The 19,998-nt window shown below is 43.6% G+C and overlaps 2 protein-coding genes across 2 annotated transcripts in view; both read right to left on the bottom strand.

The window, feature by feature from the left end:
• Positions 1-3,606: 3,606 nt before the first annotated feature.
• mis12 (MIS12 kinetochore complex component) lies at positions 3,607-7,572 on the bottom strand. The gene is made up of 4 exons (XM_063223345.1): positions 7,485-7,572; positions 5,655-5,926; positions 5,037-5,213; positions 3,607-4,462 (listed from the first exon to the last, which is right to left on the bottom strand). Exons 1-4 carry the CDS (start codon positions 7,507-7,509, stop codon positions 4,280-4,282), a joined length of 657 nt encoding a protein of 218 aa, XP_063079415.1. The 5' UTR covers positions 7,510-7,572; the 3' UTR covers positions 3,607-4,279.
• Positions 7,573-7,797: 225 nt separating this feature from the next.
• fam20cl (family with sequence similarity 20 member C, like) overlaps positions 7,798-19,998 on the bottom strand; it is a 12,687-nt gene continuing 486 nt past the window's right edge. The window contains exons 2-12 of the mRNA XM_063209193.1: positions 19,042-19,289; positions 17,039-17,357; positions 15,729-15,898; positions 14,798-14,876; positions 13,004-13,096; positions 11,999-12,114; positions 11,445-11,625; positions 10,224-10,333; positions 9,598-9,679; positions 8,835-8,894; positions 7,798-8,112 (exon numbers count right to left, since the gene is read on the bottom strand). Of these exons, the coding sequence (XP_063065263.1) occupies positions 7,875-8,112; positions 8,835-8,894; positions 9,598-9,679; positions 10,224-10,333; positions 11,445-11,625; positions 11,999-12,114; positions 13,004-13,096; positions 14,798-14,876; positions 15,729-15,898; positions 17,039-17,357; positions 19,042-19,289 (1,696 nt within the window). The 3' untranslated portion in view covers positions 7,798-7,874. The remainder of the gene's footprint in view (positions 8,113-8,834; positions 8,895-9,597; positions 9,680-10,223; positions 10,334-11,444; positions 11,626-11,998; positions 12,115-13,003; positions 13,097-14,797; positions 14,877-15,728; positions 15,899-17,038; positions 17,358-19,041; positions 19,290-19,998) is intronic.

Below are 19,998 nucleotides of genomic sequence, written 5' to 3'. Positions count from 1 at the left end.
GTGCATATCATCTTGTGTGTTCGTTTCCCATTCAGGATAACTCTACTCCTGTGGATGGAAACAATTCATTACAAGTAACTGATCCGGACTACGAGAATGCTTAGTGTTATAGTCTTCTTCAAGAATGCAACATGTCATCATGCATTGCGTATAGATGACACGCTGATTTGAACCCACTATCGCGTGTGTCCAATACGCCTTTGCAAGTTAAGGCGTGCTCCACAACGCCCTGTGACAGGTTAGGTTTAGGGATGGTTTTGGTTTAGGCACAATTTAGCTAGAAATTCGCCTAATGTCGCTGTTCTTGGCAAAAGTAAAGCAGCAGAAACATTGCTTTACTGACAGGTTAGGTTTAGGGATGGTTTTGGTTAGGGAACAGCAAAGCATATTAGAGTGAGTGGATGGGACATTATTTTACTGTAGGCCTCTGTAAAGGTCATTTACAGGTCACCTTCCCCTGAATATAACCAAATAGTTGTAGTTTTTTAACCCTTTGAGGAGTAAGGAATTTCTAGAGGTTCTTCTAGAATTTTACTGGAACACTCTACAGCTCCTATAGACGTCTGTGTTAAAAATCTTGCAAAGACATTATGACATCATAATGAGAACTCAAAATTCTAATCATATATTTGTGATGGTACTCCTCAAAGGGTTAATATGTACGTCCCATTTACTGTACTTCCATAGTATAACATAACCAACCTCCTTCATATGCAGCATGACATATGGAATCCATACATCATGCTGCATATGAAGGAGGTTGGTTATTCTACCTCCATTGCCTGCAATAGCCATTGATCAGAAACACACGGAAGTTTGAATCAGAAAAGTCCCCACTATGGGAGATTGCATGGCTGTGTATAGACCCCTTTACTGTTTGTACGTGTGACGTAAATGGGCTGCATGCACATTGTTGGAGCAGAATCAACCATTTACAGTACTGCACATTTGTAAAGAAACTAGCCAGGTGGGTTTTTTTTTCGAGATATGAAAATGCATGGTCACAATAACTTCAGATAATAAGTGGCCGCCGCAAACAGCATTCGTGAACTTGCCCTCAGTCCTGTCTGTATGTTTAATTGCTTGTAACCACAAATATCTCCTATATGTTTCTGGAACAGCCTACTCCTCAGAATAGCGTCACACTTGTGCTTTTTAGGATCTCTATTTTTTACAACTGTACACACCTAAGGATTTTCCTGGTGAACCAGAACCTATGTGTTGACGCCCAGGGGGCTGGGCTACAGGCTACTGGTTCACCAGGATACTTAAGGACGGCATGTCTTCTGTCTTCAGGGTATGCACTGTCTGTTTGTGTCTGAGCCAACAATATCAGTCATGGCACAGCTTATGCAGATTGTGCTTTTTGCAATATAGATGTTGAAAGTACACACACACACACACACACACACACACACACACACACACACACACACACACACACACACACACACACACACACTTTTTATTAGGCCTATTTTCTTAGTATTTGTACATGTGTTTGGCATACTTTAAGGTTAATGAGACATTGCAAGTTGTTATTTTTGTTTTTTATATTCTTGATAATATGAGTTGTACATTTTACATTTGAAAATAAAGCCAGAACAGAGAAGTGACACCTGCTCTGTTTGTTCTGTTCTGATAAGTCTGAAGGCACAGCGCTGACTGGAGCTTTGTCACCATCATTTACACATTTGTGGGGTGTGTGATGTGTAATAAATCAGCATTTAGCTCATGTGTGAGGGAAAACAGCCATTGCCATAGGCGATAGACAGTTTCAAGAATATGGGCCTTTTTTAAAGTTTCTAATGAACTGATTAACACTGCTGCTGACGTTTAGTGTTCGTAGGAAGCCTAAATAACAGCAGTAAGTGGAATTTCCACCTACATCACCAAGACCTAGATATAATAAACATGTAAGAGCACACTATCTACGCTACGTAGTGAGAACAGAGGAGCAGGAAATAACGTCCTCCGCATGCTGAGGAAAATAAAGAAGTGGTGGCAACAAGATGATTTTAGACAGAAATAAAATAAACAGAGTGAAGTTGGTGCCCCATTTCTTGAAAATGTCAATAAAAGCATTTTTGGTTGGTTGTTGCACTGCACGATTGTGTAGACAAAATTAATGTTTGGTTTGTGCAAGCCACAAACTGTCTTGAAGATATTAGACATACTGCGTATGCTTGTGCAGTAGCTTGTTTACAGATCCTCCATGTCGACCTGAAATAGTTTAGATCGACCCTTACGAGAAAATGGTTCCCAGATTATATACACGTGTGATATAAGCCAAGACTGGTGATAGCCATGCTGATGGGAACCCGGGTTTGAATCCGGCCTGGTTCATTTCCCAACCCTACCTCATCTCTCTCTATATCCCAATACATTCCTGTCTTCTTCATTAGCCTGCAATGGTTCAAAATATATAAATGATTCCATAATAGCCATAATAAAATAAAAACGTTTTTTATTATTATTATTATTGGATATTGCCATGAGGACTACATGTGGGCTACACGTCAAAAAGTAGGGGCCAAAAATAGAATAGAATTCTTGTGCCAAATAGCTTACATTTCTCTCTCTGTTCCATCTATTTTTGATGAGTCAGTAGTTCCATTTCAATGATACACTGCCAAGCAAAATATGGGCAGCTATGGTCAGACTAATATTTGCCTTCTTTGTACAGTAGTCTTCAATGAACCATTAGAGTTGTATACACCGTTTCCTGAGGTTTGGAGCTTGAAATAGCTTGTGGTCAGATCTGAGAACTCTAAATTCACAGAAAATGTGTCACCTCCCCCTCCAACTCCTGTGGCAAACAAACAAGACCACACAACATCCGTGCAGCGAGAACAGGAAATGACAACTTAGAAGATAGAAAATAGAAATTATTCACACAAAATGTATTTGAACACGATAAAAGACGAGAGTGAAATCATTTTATTTGCTAACTCATTATACATTACTATGAGGATATAAAGTAACGGATGTACAGATATGTTAGGTTTAGTGGAATATTCAGGCATGCATTTTCCTCATCACATATTCCACCGGCAAATGTGCTTATAGCTTCTTTAGAATGAAGATATCAAAGGCAGTCAGATTGAACAGACCTCTGTCAAGACATGCCCTTTATCACAACAATGAGGAATGCAGTAAAAATGAATGGATCCAGGATGCGACTGAGACCACCACTTCAGTCAGTACTTTTTTCATTAGCAATGTATATTCAAACTTACAAGGGAAAAAAAGGCAAACCATTCTGTAATATTTGTTCATAGAGTTGCTAAATAAATGCCAAACAGATTCACAAACCAACACGAGCAAAGGGAAACTGATGACAAATGTTTGGTCACTTTTTCTACTCTGCACCCAGTTGTCTCTACAAAGGCGTCTAGCACCACCTGGTGGTATGTCATGGTCAAAATGTTGCAAACAATGATCATTTGTTAGTGGCAGTGTGAAGGTAAACTTGCAAAATGCAGTTTTGCATTTTGTTAAACATAATAATAATAATAATAATAATAATAATAATAATAATAAATCAATATGTACTTTATCAATACAGAAAAATCAATTTGGGTGTGGCCTTCTGTTCTTTATTGATGATTTCATACCCCAACACTTGGGTGCAATAATGCGCAATGTCATACTTGCATTTTGTTATTATTTTTTAACATATTTGGAAATTGAACACAGACCATACTACTGTATTTTGTGAAATTCTGTGCACATGTACTAATGCTAAAATTTCTCTTTAGAAACAATTCTCATTTAAAAACACAGTCCAATAGAGTATTGGCCAGAAGTATGGTTTAAATAAAACTGACCACTTGGACTAGCTTTGCACAGTTTTATTACGGGATCATCAAGAGTATATACAAATAACACACACACACACACACACACACACACACACACACACACACACACACACACACACACACACACACACACACACACACACACACACACACACACACACACACACACACACACGTCCAATTCAACTCACAAAGTAGGAAGGTTGTTTCTAAATGGCACACAAATACATACACAACTGATGACTGTTGACTCAGTCATGTCACACAAGCAGGTTGAGGTTCCCAACGCACGCGCACGCACGCACACAACTACTACTACTACTGCAATACACCCAGCTCTCTGCCTTTCTCTCTCTCTCTCTCTCTCTTACATACACACACACACACACACACACACACACACACACACACACACACACACACACACACACACACACACACACACACACACGGCACTACTGCAGTACACCCAGCTCTCTGCCTTTCTTCAGCATCTTGCTGTTGACGTCTCTCATGTGCCGCACCATCTCCAGGTCCAGGCCCAGGTCGTCATGGTGACGAGGGGTGCTTCCCTCCTGCGTGCTCCTCTCCTTCACCTCCTCCACCCAACTCAGGAGGCCCGCCAGACGCTCCTTCACCTGGGGAGAGGGAACTGGTTAGATCATCATCCTGGACATGTTCCCCAGGAAACTATCTACGACTCACACCCTCTCCACAATGCCGACTGCCTGGAGAGGGGGCATTGTTTATATCAGTGGTTCATAAACTTTTTCTGCCAAGACCCCCTTTGGCACCTTAGACTACATTTGAGAACCCATAAGCATTGAAAAGCATATAAGTAACGAAAAACATGTATTTCAATTTAAAAAAAAATATTTGCTGTTTTCATTTGTTACTATTATTATCATTATCCATCACCATCGACGTTGTCGTTATTGATATTATTATTGTTATTACCTTTATTCTCATATGTTATTGTTATCATTATTACTACTATTGTGTATTGTATTATTACTCAGATATTACTACTGCTACTACCATTATTATTATTATTATTGTTGTAATTATTATTCTTCCCAGGTACCTGTCGCTGTTGCATCAATTCGCAATGAAACACTTCATTTATAATTAATATTAGTAGTAGTAGTAGTACTACTGTTATTATTAATTGCTATTATTATTATTGTTGTAATTATTCTTCTTCCCAGGTACCTGTCGCTGGTGCTCCAGTTCGGCCTCCATCTCCTGTCGAGCGGCGACCTCAGCCTGGTACGCCAGGCTCAGCTGGGCCAGGGAGGCCTCCAGGCGCTGCAGATCGGCCGGCGCCCGCGGGTACTTACCCTGGCACTCGCTCTCCGGCAGCAGGACGTTGGGCGGCACCGACAGGACCTTGGATGGATGGATGGATGAAGTGTTTTATTGGACATTTTACATTACATTACACTTAGTTGACACTTTTATCCAAAGCGTCTTACAGATGTTATAGGCCAGGGTGTTGGTTACAGTCCTTGGATTTTCAGTCTTTAAAGGTAAAATGCAAAGCAGTTACAACAAGCAAACCACACCATGTACTCAACAAAAACTGATCACATGCAACTCAAAGTTGCGGCTGCTGGACAATACAGAGTAAAGAAAGCAAAATAAAGTCAGCAACACCCTGCTCTCATAACAGAGAGTTCCTTCTACCTACTGTCGAGAAGAAAGATTACTAGCCACTTTGACTGATGGTGAGTGTATGCTTGGCTAGTGCAATTAAAATCTATGAAAAAAACAACAATGTATAGCCCTGGTTGTGTGTGTGTGACTATAAATGTCTCTTCCTCTTACTACCTTGTCCAGCAGAAGGCTCTCCATGCGCTTGTAGAGCAGCTCGAAGCGGCCGTGGAGGAACTTGAGGAACTTGTCGCTGGACTTAGCCGTCCTGGCGTTGAACTCCGGCGAGGGCTCCTGTCCGGCGGGCGTCAGCTGCCGCTTGAAGACCGACTCCACCAGCGACATGAGCTCAAACAGGCCGTCATGGAAGGCCGAGTAGATGCGCAGCATGCATGTCTGGGGCGTGAAGCCGAAGAACTGCGCCTCGTACAGCTTCAGGGACTCCGATTCTTACAAAAAAAGAAAAAAGGTAACATGAATTTCAATAAACACTAGTGGTGTCAACAATAATCGATTCGGCAATGCAATGCAATGCGGGGCATGGACAATTAAATTCAATGCGGCAAGTTCCATAATCGTTTCAATTACTTCCGTGGATATTTCGGGAGCAAATGAATGTTAAATTAAATAAAAGCAATTCAAAGCATTGAAAACTGCAAGACTGATACAGAAAACAGCCAATAAAATCTTGCTCTGTATCTGACTACTGTACTTGTATTGCCTCATCATGACTGATGAAACATTTGCTTTGCTTTCAGTAGAAATGTATGCATTGCAATGCATTGTAGAATTGAATCGAATCGCTACCTCCCGAATCGTAATCGAATCGAATCGTGAGGGCAGTGTCAAGATTCAAGATTCAAGGAGTTTATCGTCATTGTCAATGAAGTCAACGAAATTGTGGGTGGAGCAACAACACTGCGTAGCAGTGCACACCACTAATAAACACCCGAGGTACTTTGTTACAAACTATTCTCAAACTGATGTCTGAAGTCTATGCTATGAGAGCTGCAACAGTCATTGAAAGTAAATAGGGCCATTGACAATGAGTGCACAAAAATACCAAGATCATTTTGTGATTCACATGGTCAGCATTTCCTGGACCAGAATGGATGTATGCTTGTGAGTAGGTGATGGCAAAACAATAAATTGATGTCCACAAAGTCTATGAACACTTTAAACACTATGATTTTTAACAAACACCTAGTTTACAATTATTTAATGTGTATGAATACATTATATTTTGGGGGACATCCTGTATAATGTCAGGAAGCTACTACTAGTTTAGATTAACAAACACAAGGTAGCCTCACCATGTGCCATTTTCGAATTTAAAATCCCTTTCCACTGTAACATTTTGATTTCACGGACAGTATGAGGTCTTGTCATTCATGCATCTTGGTGGTGAAAGATTTTAGTTCGGTGGAATGTTCTGCTATCCATGTTTCTCTACTGTGAACACCCAGATAGTGGAATAGTTATCCCAGGATGTGTCCACTCTCACCTATTCATGTTTTTAACATTCTTATCTTGTCGTGTTTTACTTTTATTTTACTTTCACTGTGAAGACCGACTCCACCAGCGTTATGAACTCAGGTAAGTCATCGTTTATTACAGCCAGGACATCAGCTGCTTCTGTGGCGTTGTTTTTAGCAGAGATAGCAGCTAACTTTGTAATAGCTAGACCTGTGCGTCCATGGCGCGCACCCGACTCTGAATCAGAAACTAAACCAATCTAAACTGCTTGCACTCTGCGGATTATTTATGAGCGATACATACGATGTGTTGTAAATCATGATACAGTATTCCTTCCGTAGACGACAACACCCATTCAATGTTTTGTTTTGACTCGACCTGTGAAGAAGCTGCTCTGGCTGGCAGCACGTTCAAGTTTTACGAAGTAAAATCCATAACTTATTTCAAAGTTGAAGGAGCTACTTCTAAAGAAAAACAAGTTGCAAGTGAAGGACAACCATGACATAAAACGGACATAAATAAACATCTTACCACTTTTTTCTGCACGCTCGTCCATTTTACAGATTACCCGCGTTCTGTCTTCTTTGTGTATCTTCACGTAGAGTGTCAGCGTGTTACTGCCACCTACAGTCCTGGGAATGAAACTACTAAAAACAGTTCACTGAACTATCACTGAGTTGTTGTAATAATTCATGAGCACTATGACGTTTTCTTCATTTCACATAACATCATTAAAATCAATACTTTGCATTTGACTGTACCTTGGCCCATTATTTAGACTTTCAAAACTTGCTTTATTGGTCATTGGTGTTTGGGGAAAGCATTGAAGACACACAAACTGCTCTCTGTTCTGTATAATAAATAAAAGTTTAATTCTCTGAAAATATCCTGAACTCAAATCCTCCCATGTCTTTCTGCTGTTTAACCAGGGTAGTCAGGTATGTCGTCGAATACTGTGTCGCTATGCTGCTCTTGGCAACGGGCGACGACCTCCAGCACTTTGGCCAGGCGGCGATCCAGGGCAGCGAGGTGCGGCTCGGACAGCAGAGGGGCCACGGCGGCCAGCGGGTCCTGCGACAGCGAGGCGCGCATCACGTCACTCAGGCGGAGCTGAGGAGAGCACAGCAGCTGCAGCTTCTTCAGAGTGGAGCGGCGAATCCTGAAGAGAGAGAACGACAGAGTGAGCCAGGGGTGGGGAACGTTTTTCACTCAAGGGGCCACTTCAAAAGTCCTCCAAGGGCTGTACAAACCAGGACTTCCCCCTGCACTTTAGGCGGATTCTGAGTGAGAGAGTGACAGAGTGAGCCAGGGGGTGGGCAACGTCATTCGAGGGGCCACTTCAAATTTTACAAGATAGATAGATAGATAGATAGATAGATAGATAGATAGATAGATAGATAGATAGATAGATAGATAGATAGATAGCACAGCCAACATATAGCAGCAAACAGACATGAAGACATCAACATTTCATGTTAAACTCTAGAATATTAAAATTGTTATGAAAATCGATGGGTTGAGTAGGCTAAAAGGCTGAACTTTTTTTTAGATTACTTTGGGGGGATTTTTATAGTTCGGCAAATGACCCCCGCCATAATTGAACCTGGGTCGCCGGCATAGTAACACAGTGCATTACTGTTAGGCCACGGCTGGGCCTAAGAGGCTGAACTTGAATAACTTCAGTGTAGGCATATAACAGGAAAACTGCAGTTTTTTTCTCCAGTTAGGCTATGGACTTTTTGTGTCCTAAATATGGCAAGCAGCATTGCAGTGCAGTATTTTCTGTAATAAGATGTTTTTTCTGGTCTGAAACTTTACTGGAGTGCCACTTTACACATGTATTGTTCCACTGTTTTCAGGAATATCCCCCCTGTGGCTTACCTGCAACACTGCTCCAGTGGTGCTAGTATGGAAGGCTCATCTTTAGAGAAACGTCCAAACCTGTGTAACATAAAGAGGATGTGACTGGTATGGTAGAGTAGAGTAGAATAGGGAAATTAAGGTGTCAATGGGACAGAGAGACAGGGGAGGATCAGGAAATGACCCCGGCCGGACTCGAACCGGAGTCCCCGTGGGTGGGCATGCAAGCCCAAATGTGGGGGGCTTAGCGTCCTGCGCCACAGCGCCCACATTACACATACTATATTAACCATATAGCTTACTCTTAAATACATTTAGCCAATGTAGCTCTCTCTCTCTCTCTCTCTCTCTCTCTCTCTCTCTCTCTCTCTCTCTCTCTCTCTCTCTCTCTCTCTCTCTCTCTCTCTCTCACACACACACCCCACACACACACCAAATTATAAAGTTTCCACAGTATCACATGTGCCTTAGCTAAGTGGCACATAGAGTGTGAGCTGTTGTTCAACATAGTGGCTTGGGGGCCCCAGCGGCTACTTACCTATAGGCTGGTGACATGAGATGCGCCTCTGAGTCTAACAAAGTATTGGTAGAGCTGAGCTACCAGTCTGGACCTCTAGCTCACAACAGTATCGTGCTGTACCACCCATGCACCAACTGGAGCGCTAACCAGTAGGTCGTGAGTCTGAGATCTGAGTGGCGAAGTAGCGCAGGTGACCTCAGTTACACAAGCAGTACATGCAGGATACACTGTATGTCAGTCACGAGTTGTGCCAGTAACACTTACGCTCTGCCATTGTCCAAGTGTATGAGAAAGGTGTCGTTGCCAAACTTCTCAAATGTCTCATAATGATGTCTGTCCATGTTACCTGCCACCACCAGAAAAAACACTTAATGAAAATCTGAAATGTATGGGAGCTATTCCATTTAAAGGTGCACTGTGTAATATTTGTTTAAGTTTATTTCCAGAATTCAAGCTACCCATTCGCTGCTCATGTTGCCTTTTTCATGAATACTTACCACCACCATCACATTACAAGTATTCATTATGACTGGGAAAATTGCACTTTTCATACATGAAAAGGTGGATCTCCAATTTCCAGAAATAGACCATTTTAGTCACAAAGCTTACTGTACTTTGATCATACCAGTAAATATGCTTTATTATTTAGTAAATATTCATGAAAAGATCAAATTTGGCAATAGGCAGCACAATTACAATGAGCAGCATAGTTGCAATACCTACTCTGGCCACCATCCTACACAGTCCACGTTTTGAGAAGCAGACAGCATCATGCCTTAAAAAATAATTCTGTTACATGTCCTTTCTTCTCTTGAACTACTACTAATGCCACACTCTGGATCTGTTGTGGATGCTAGATGTCCAATGCATATTTTATCAGGTGTACTCACTCATTAGAAAATCCAGGACGGCCATATCAATGACGTCGACCAGCCGTGTGCCTTGATCGTATGGGGGTGTCTTTTTCACCGTATCACAGTAATTCTTCTCCGTCTCCCATCTACCGTAGGACACAGAAGGACCTCAGACTTCACATATCCATGCACCAATGACAAATCAAAACACCTTGACCCTTAAAACCCCTTCCGTGTGAAATTGCTGCTTGACCCTTCCTTGACCCTTGAGTCTTGACCTCTGACCCCATTTTTGTGACCCACCTACCCATAACATAGTATATTAAATGCATGTATTTATTGAATGTATTTACACGTGTCTACTTCCCTACAGGGAAACTGAGGGTGGGCGTGGTGTGTGTGTGGGTGGGGGGGGGGGTGGGGGTTTAGGGTGGGTATTCAATATATTCAATGGGGGGCCTTTTCAAATGACTTTGTCCTGGGCCCAGAAAAAGCTGTCAGAAGCCCTGTCCTTACCATTGTGTGTGTGTGTGTGTGTGTGTGTGTGTGTGTGTGTGTGTGTGTGTGTGTGTGTGTGTGTGTGTGTGTGTGTGTGTGTGTGTGCAGGGCCGGATTAATGCACAGGCTAGATATGGCTGCAGCCTAGCTCATAATTATGACACTGTGTGTGTAAATTTGTTGCAAAATTTGCCTTCTGGGGGCCCCCACAGCAACCTGTAGCCTAGGGGCCCCAGGCCATCTTAATCCGGCCCTGTGTCTGTGTGCTTGTGTATATGTACGGTATATCCTATATATATGTGCATCTGTGCTCCTATTTGCCGAGTTTGGAACGCCTCCAAGGGCTGTGTGTGTGTGTGTGTGTGTGTGTGTGTGTGTGTGTGTGTGTGTGTGTGTGTGTGTGTGTGTCTGTCTGTCTGTCTGTCTGTCTGTCTGTCTCTGTGCCCTGCTCTGTGCTGTGGCTGTGTATATGTACTGTACATTATATGTACTGTGCGTGTGATTGTGCCCTCTACTGTGCAAGTTGGCTGCAGTTGTGTATATGTATGCACTGTACAGTATGTGTGTCAGTGTCCCTGCGGCTGTGTGTATGTATGTACTGTATGTGTGACGGCGCCCCCTACTGTGCGAGTTTGCTGCGGTTGTGTCCTGTATATGTACTGTATGTGCTGTATGTGTGATTGTGCTCCCTACTGTGCGAGTTTGCTGCGGTTGTGTACTGTATAGTGTATGCACTGTATGTGTGATGGCGCCCCCTACTGTGCGAGTTTGCTGCGGCTGTAGGAGCGTCTCCATGGGCTCCTCCAGGCGCGGCGGGGGGCCAGGGAGAGGTCGGGCAGCATGGCCGCCAGCGAGGCCTCCAGGGCCTGGGGCTGGCCGCACACAGCGTGCTCTGTGGAGCAGTAGTACGAACACTGGCCATAGAAACAGGAGTTGCCCACTGAGAAGAGGAGGAGGAGGAAGAGGCATAGGAGGAGGAGAATGAGGAGGAGGAGGAGGAGGAGGAGGAGGAAGAGGAGGAGGAGAAGAAGGCATACGAGGATGGTTTTTTAAGTACTGGGAGACATTGGAGGTGAGGTTTGACATTTTAATGGCACTGCCTCCACTACACTACTAGGTCTAAATCTAACTATGCACATGTGCTACGTGGAGCAGTAGAACATCCAACAGATCTACATGTGTCATTTATGTGTATTTTCAGGCTCATTCAGATGATTTGAATCAGAAAATGACAAAATGCAGCTAGCATACAGTACGTATGTCTGAAGACGGCACTGATTCCGCCTAGACTGTTATTTTCATCAAATACGTACCAGGTGAGTTGAAAAAGGTCCTGGCCAGTTTCCCGTCTGTGGTGATGTCTTTGATCTCTTTAATCACATCCACCAGCCTGCCCACCACGGGGGGCACTCTGCGGAAACCTAACACCCTGGCCAGGGCGTAGACAAAAAAAACATTATCGGATGGATATAGATCTGTTGAGATTCATACTGTAATGTTGGGTTACAGATGTCCAAGAAGAAGGTATTTCAGTGAATTCATGTGTATAAAATGTAATATCTAAATTTAAATCTAAATCTAAGATCTGTTGCACCAATCTAATCTACCAGTCTATCTAGATGATGGACAAAAGCAATATCTCTGATGGACATAGTTTGAGCTTCATAATGAAATGTGTTAGACTGGTGTCCAGGGCCGCTGACAGCTTTCGCTGGGCCCAGGACAAAGTCATCTGACAGGGCCCCCTACTCAATACATACAATGTAATGGGGACCCAATTCTGCGGCCTCTATCTCCCTGGGCACGGGACACCTACCCCTTTGTCCCCCCCTGTCGGTGGGCCTGCTGGTGACTGTTGACTGGTCTCCTATGCCTCCATGTGTGATGTGGGTCTGTGTAAACCTAATTTGCTTAATTTTCTAATCTGTAAATCTGAGAATGTCAAAAGAATGAATGAATGAATCATTCAGCGGTTAGGGATCACTTTGCGGAAACTGAAAACTCGATGGACAGAAATGTTGACCTTCATAATGAAATGGTACAAAGTCCAGACTTAATTTCAACCATGTTGAGTTGTCTCTTATGTGCTGTACGTCCTTGGGGGTGGTGTGGGCTGTGTAAAGCTGTATTGTGTTGTTTTTGATCTGTAAATCTGAGATTGTCAAATGCATTCATTCATTCATTAATTCATTCATTCATTCATTCAATGATTATTGTCAACATGTGCAACATTCATTCATGTGCAACATTCATTCATTCATTCATTCATTCATTCAATGATTATTGTCAACATGTGCTGATGTGTTGAATCAGGATACCTGTCCAGGTGATACGCAGCAATTTCAGCATTGTGTCTTTCAAAGTCTGAGAAGTAGTACAGGTTGTAATTCGTTTCCTCATGACGCTCCTGTCTGAAAAAGAGGGCAAAAAAAACTAAAATTATATTCAGTGACATACGTGTACGTAGCCCATGTCTTGTTATCTGTAAGAGGTTCGACATCATGGTGGATGTGGGCAGGGCCGGATTAACGCACAGGCTAGATATGGTTGCAGCCTAGGGCCCCCCACCTGCCACCTGATTGGCCACAAGTGACAAACTGCTGAATTGTGAGAACATACAATATAGAAAAAAATCATCAGTTGTGTTCTGTACAGCTGGTAGACAAGTTATCATTAATTCTTATCTCATAATTATGATGATGTCTATGTAAATCTGTCAAGAAATTTTCTTTCCAGGGGGCCCCACAGCAACCTGTAGCCTAGACGCCCCAGACCACCTTAATCAGGCCCTGGATGTGGGAGGAGGAGCTATCTGAGTTCTCATGAGTTGGAGACCCGCTCCTTGAAAACCAAAACAAAAATAAAAGCAATTCTCTTTAACAACACACAGCACATGTCTTCTTGCTACCTGAAACTGGATTTAAATTATAAATACTGTGAGAGGTCTCTAAGTTTTGCGGATTGCTGATAGCAGTGTAAATAATAATCGATTTCAATTGATGCATCGATACAGCCCACGATTCAATTAATCGATTCCTCCACAAGAGAATCGATTAATGATTATTAATTGATTAATCTATTTGTGTAATTATCACACTCATTCTGTGAGGCATTTTATTCTTTTTATTCTATAGCTTTTGCTGATTTATTTAACATTTCACACATAAGCCAAGCTTGTAAGGTAAAAAATATCAGGGCTGCAGCACTCGAGTCTGGACTCGGCCCGTTTTTTATGGACTTGGACTTGGACTTGTCTCGGACTCGCTATCAATTGGACTCAGACTTGTCTTGGATTCGACCACTGGTCTTGCCAAATTAAGCTTTTGGACTCGACCGGGTCTGTCTTTATTTTGTTTAGAACATTGGCTACCATAAATTCTAGAGTGGAGCTTGAAATCCAACAACATACAAGTTTGTCTTCACATCCATGGCATATGGGTTACTTTTAAACACGCGATTTATTGATATTTATCCTTTTCATTGTTTAACACTGACCGACATGTGACTCGGACTTGACTTGGACTCTAATCTTTTTGGACCTGGTCTTGTCTCGGACTCAAACCTCTTTGGACTCAGACTTGTCTCGGTCTTGACAATTCTGGTGTTGGACTTCTTGGACTCTACAAATGTGGACTTGACTACAGCCCTAGAAAAAAATATGAACCATTGATTTGAATCGAATCGAAATTAATCAAATCGTGGAGCATTCTTAAGTATCGAAAATAATCAAATTATTGGCCAATCGAATCGCCATGAAGGGTGTGATTTACACCCCTAATTGCTCACAAGACAGAAACAAAAGAGATACATTCAACAACATCATACAGAACAGTGCATGTCTTGTTTCTGTCTGTACCAGGTTGGATCAGAGACGTTCTATTGGGAACTAAGAAAATCTTTGGTTGGATATCATATCATGGACACTGACTCCCATGTGATCCATTTGCTGACTCACTTCATGGGTTTGAAGAGCGAAATACATGCAGATATTTCAAGACAGAGACAAAAGGGATGCATTCAGCAACATCATACTGAACTGCGCATGTCGTGTGTCTGTAACAGGTTGGATATCATGGAGACTTGAGTCCCATGCGATCCATTTGCTGACTCACTTCATGGGTTTGAAGAGTGCCTGGCCGTAGTTGGGGAATGACATCACCAGTTTCAGCTGAGTGCCCCCCGTCTTCTGCACTGAAATGAAAAGCAACACATCACTGCATCATGGGGAGATCATCGCCATGGAAACTGTATGTGATGATGATGGTGGTGCTCTCAAGCAGTGCTGCTGACGGAAATGGCACATTGGTCGACATGACCCAGAGTAGCGACTTGGTTGGACTTGACAATGGCAAAACAGGTGGGTGCATAACAGAACAGAACAGAAGACACATTCTCTTTAAAGGAGAAACTGTGATTGTGAAGACACAAAAACACGTAAACTTACACGTAGACTTACAACCTTTCAAAAGCAAAATTGAAAAAAAGGACAAAAACCCTGACGGCCAAACATTTAAAAAGAATATGACTTTACACAAATATCCATGCACATGTACTGTAAATGGGGTCCTGGTGTAATATAATGTAATGTCCTTAGACTGATGTGTAATACATACACCATTTCCCAATGTGAAGTGTATGAGCCTCGGAAGTGTGTCAGCCTAATTAGTCACGCCCAGTGATTGGATACTGGATACACTTGGAAGAATGCACACTAGACTTTGAGAAACGGCCATAATCTAATGTAATGTCCTTACCCGCACAGACGATCTTGTCTGTTAACTGTAGTATGTACGTATAATATAATATAATATAATGTCCTTACCTGCACTGGAGATCTTGTCTGCTAAGTGTAATCTAATGTAATGTCCTTTGATGCACTGATGATTTTGTCGGCCAAATGTAATCTGTAATCTAATGTAATGTCCTTACCTGCACTGACGATCTTGTCTGCTAAGTATGTATAATATAATGTCATGTCCTTAACTGCACTGATCATTTTGTTGGCCAAATGTCATCTAATGTAATCTAATGCAATGTTCTTACCTGCGCTGACGATCTTGTCTGAGGCCAGCTGGTCCTCCAGCAGCAGCAGGTTGGGGTCGGCGCGGTCGTACAGCTGCCAGCGGGTGATGGCCAGGTGGAAGCGCAGCCACGCCGGGTGGGTCTCCACATCGCCATTGATGTGCACCGGGTCATATCCCTCCGCACTCACCCTAACACAACACAACACAACACAACACAACACAACACAACACAACACACACGCGCGCACACACACACACACACAACACAACACAACACATACAGGCATGCACATACACACACACACACACACGCACACACACACAACACAACACAGTACAATGCAACGCAACACAACACAATTCATTGACTCTGAAGAAGACGTGAAAAACATTGACTCTGAAGAAGACGTGAGAACGTTGAAACGTTAGTCTTGGCGCTTGCAAAATAAAACAAGTTCCTTTCCACATCTGAAGATGCTCCGGTCAATCCTTTCTTTCTCTGTAACACAACACAACACAACACAGCGTGCATGTGTTAACATGTCCATGTGTGTGTAAGCTCATCTGTCCCTGGTGATGGTCCTGTACTGTAGTCAGCTGGCAGGGCAGCTGCTGGCCTAGGCTTCACGTCTCTTTCTCTGTCTTACTTTCTGTCTTTCTTTGCCTCTTTCCTTCTTTCTTTCTGTAATAAATTCTCTCTCTCTCTCTCATTCGCACTCTCTCTCTCTCTCTCTCTCTCTTTCTCTCTCACACACACACACACACACACACACACACACACCGTATACACAGTCACATAACAGTGAGTACATTTGGCAGGCAGTGTCAACTTTTAGACCTTGTCATCAAAGCAAGATTACGGTGCTGTGTGTGTGTGTGTGATATCCCATATCGCCATTGATGTGCACCGGGTCTAATCCCTCTGCACTCACCCTAACACAACACAACACATGCACACACACATGCACGCACACACACACACACAACACAGTACAATGCAATGCAACATAACACAACACGCGTGCGCAAACACACGCACACACACGCACGTAGCTTGACCATTTAAGACTTGTTGGTTTAGAGTCGCTGTGTCCAGTGTGTGTGTGCGTGATGACCCTATGGCTCACCACAAGGGTGACCATCTCCGAGACAGGTAAAAGGAGGACATATTTTAGGACGGGGGGTTTTGGCGTCCTCCCCCAAGAAAATGTGCGTTTCTTAGATGCAATTTCATGCATTTTAATGCATTTTTTGTCCGGCTTAATGCTGTGCCTTACGCCGGACAATGCACTGAAAAGACGGACGGTCCGTCCTGGCCACCCTACTCACCACTGAGGGCTGTCCAGCTCGTTCTCCTTCACCTTGGGCTTGAAGCGCAGCAGCCAGTCGTCCTCCTCCAGGACGGGGCTGGGGAGGTTGTAGAGCGGGTGGCTCCACAGGGCCTCCAGCATGGTCAGGTTGGGCTGGGGCTGGGGCTGGGGCTGCAGCAGCAGGCCCCCCTCTGCCTCTGCAGGCAGCATGGGGCCCGACGTGGAGCCCACTCTGGGGTTTAGAGGTGCACCGCCAACAGGCTGCTGCTGCTGCTGCTGCTGCTGCTGCTTGACTGTGGCGTCCGGCTTCAGCAGTGGGGCTGGCTTGTCACGTAACGCTTCAAGATAAGCAGAGTTGTCTTACTTGTAAGTAGAAGTACCCTTGCAGATGTATTTACAACACTAGTAAGCACAATATTACATGGTTTCAACAACTCTAATATCATGCTAGTAGTGTCCGTGGCATCCGGCTTCAGCAGTGGGGCTGGGTTGTCTGGTGAAAGTGAAAAGTGAAAACCCATTGGGAAACTCCAACTGCCATTGTCATTGTGACACAGCACTCCACAGCACACAAGTAGTGAACACTGCACACTGCACATAACGAAATTGCATTTATGCCTCACCCGTGCAAGGGGGCAGCCCTCAATGGCGCCCCTAGGGAGCAGTGCGGCGGGGTGGTGCCATGCTCAGGGTTGGTACCTCAGTCATGGAGGAGAATGGGGGAGAGCACTGGGGTGCATTTCTCAAAAGCGTAGTTGTTAGCGGTTTGCAACTTTTGCAGTTGCCAATGGAAAATTGCATTGCAAACAACAAAGTAGCTAATGTAGTTAGCAACTGTGGTTTCGAGAAATGCAGCCCGGGTCAGGAGTCGAACCAGCAACCTTTGGGCTACAAGTCTGACGCTGTCACCGCTTACCCATGACTTAACGCTTCAAGATAAGCAGGGGTGCATTTCTCCAAACCATAGTTGCTGACTACATTAGCTACTGTGTTGTTTGCAAAGCAAATTCTCATTGGAAACCAACTATCCAAGTTGCTAACTTGCTAGTAACTTTGCTTTCGAGAAATGCACCCCAGCATTGTATAAAGTAGAAGTACTTTTGCAGATGTAATTGCACTACGTGTAGTAAGCACCATATTACATGGTTTCAACAGCTCTGTATTATCATGCTACTACTAGTGTCGTAATTACGATCTGTAGGAGTTCTTCTACTTCTACTTGTACAACTCTGAAGATAAGGTGCACAATGCATGAACAGCATGAACAGACTCAGTGTAAGCTGTGTAAGCTCTCTTCACAAATGCTCCAAGCTGCTACTTCACAACATCTCATCCTCAACAGCAGAAGTGGGTTATCTGGTGGTAAGGCTTTAGAATAAAGATTCACAATTCACAGTTAAGCATTAGTTAGCAGACACCAAAGCTGGGATCAAACTACGCAAGCATCAGCCTGATTTTCTCATGCAGATGGGATCGCCGGCGATCAATCTCAATGTTGACAAAGCTCATCTACACCATAACAACATTGCCATGACATTTCCGAGAATCTTACGAGCCAGATTTAGACATTTTGACAACAACAGGCTTATAATACAGGGTCTGCATGAAGAGGTTAAACGCAGAAATCAGAAAAATGCAATGGTGAACATTTATGACAATGATGATGCAATTATGATTTAAAAAAAACAGTCAGGCTCTTTGGTCTGGCAGTCAGAGCGCACCCTTAGCGCAACCTTACTGGTGGTCACTCCATCACACTGAGACACTGGGTGTTGATGTTTATCCCCTTTGTGCAGAGCCTCTGTTATAACCTTATTGTGTCCAAAAGTATAATGACCAAGTCTTAAATCTGTTACTTACTGCTCCTGGTGATGACATAGCAATGTTTATATGATGTAGTTCAGTGTTTTTCAGCAAAAAAATTACAGGCCCACCCACCCTGCACAAAAAAGGCTATACATGATTCTTAATGGCTACCTAAACACCAGTTCCCTTTACCTGCCTGATCAGCCATGTTCTTACCTCCCACTGACTGGGCTGGGCCCGAGGCGCCTGTGTCTGGGTTCCTCCTGTGGACGTCTTCAGACTGGTTGGTGTGGGGCTGTATGAGGTCTCGAATGGTCTTCCTGGGGAGGTGTGACTGGGGTTCGCATGGGGGCTGGTAGGTGGAGAGCGTGAGGAAGACCAGGAGGAGGTGAAGCAGCACGGAGAGGAAGGCCAGCAGCAGGCACACGGACTGGGCACGGCGCCGCGTGAACCTCCATATCGCACTGGAGAAGCAGAGAGAGAGAGGGAGAGAGAGAGATAGAGAGAGAGAGGTGGAGAGGAGAGAGGGAGGGAGAGAGAGAGAGAAAGAGAGAGGAGAAGAGAGAGGAGCAGAGAGAGAGTGGAGAGAGATAGAGAGTGGCGAGAGAGGGAGAGAGAAGAGGAGCAGAGAGAGAGAGCAGAGAGGAGAGAATAGGAGTGGAGAGAGAGAGAGAGTGGAGATAGAGAGAGAGGGAGAGAGGGAGAGAGAAGAGGAACAAAGAGAGAGAGAGAGAGAGCAGAGAGGAGAGGATAGGAGTGGAGAGAGAGATAGAGTGGAGAGGGAGAGAGAGAGACGGTGAAGAAGAGAGAGTGGAGAGGACAGGAGCAGAGAGAGAGAGAGAAAGTTACAAATGGTGCTCAGAAGTAGGCCTATCTGTCTTGTCATGTCTAGCAAAGTTTGTGTACTTGCTGTGTCCTTATGTACTTAGGGTTGTGCATTGTAACTATACTATACGTTAACACATTTATACAATATAATAAGAACTTTATGAAATAAAATGTCACCGATGTGATATAATGCAGTGTCACATCTATCATGAGCTACTTTGATAACCAAGACGTTATGAAACTCATGGCAGTGCAGGCATTTAACAAACAGGAACAGAGGCAGACTACCATCCAACGTGCAACACTGAAGCTGATTTTGCTTTGACAAACAGGGGACATCTAATT

Source organism: Engraulis encrasicolus, chromosome 1 (genome assembly GCF_034702125.1).
Source record: "Engraulis encrasicolus isolate BLACKSEA-1 chromosome 1, IST_EnEncr_1.0, whole genome shotgun sequence".
NCBI classification, from domain to species: Eukaryota; Metazoa; Chordata; class Actinopteri; order Clupeiformes; family Engraulidae; genus Engraulis; species Engraulis encrasicolus.
This window is presented reverse-complemented; position numbering and strand designations above follow the sequence as displayed.

Bases quoted from the DNA above. Each gene is read 5' to 3' on its own strand.
- mis12 (XM_063223345.1), bottom strand. From the start codon at position 7,509: ATGGACGAGCGTGCAGAAAAAAGTG. The intron at 5,927-7,484 runs GTAAGATGTTTA...TTTTTTTGTAAG, and splicing joins CGAGCGTGCAGAAAAAAGTG to AATCGGAGTCCCTGAAGCTG. The intron at 4,463-5,036 runs GTACCTGGGAAG...CCCTCTCCCCAG, and splicing joins AACTGGAGCACCAGCGACAG to GTGAAGGAGCGTCTGGCGGG.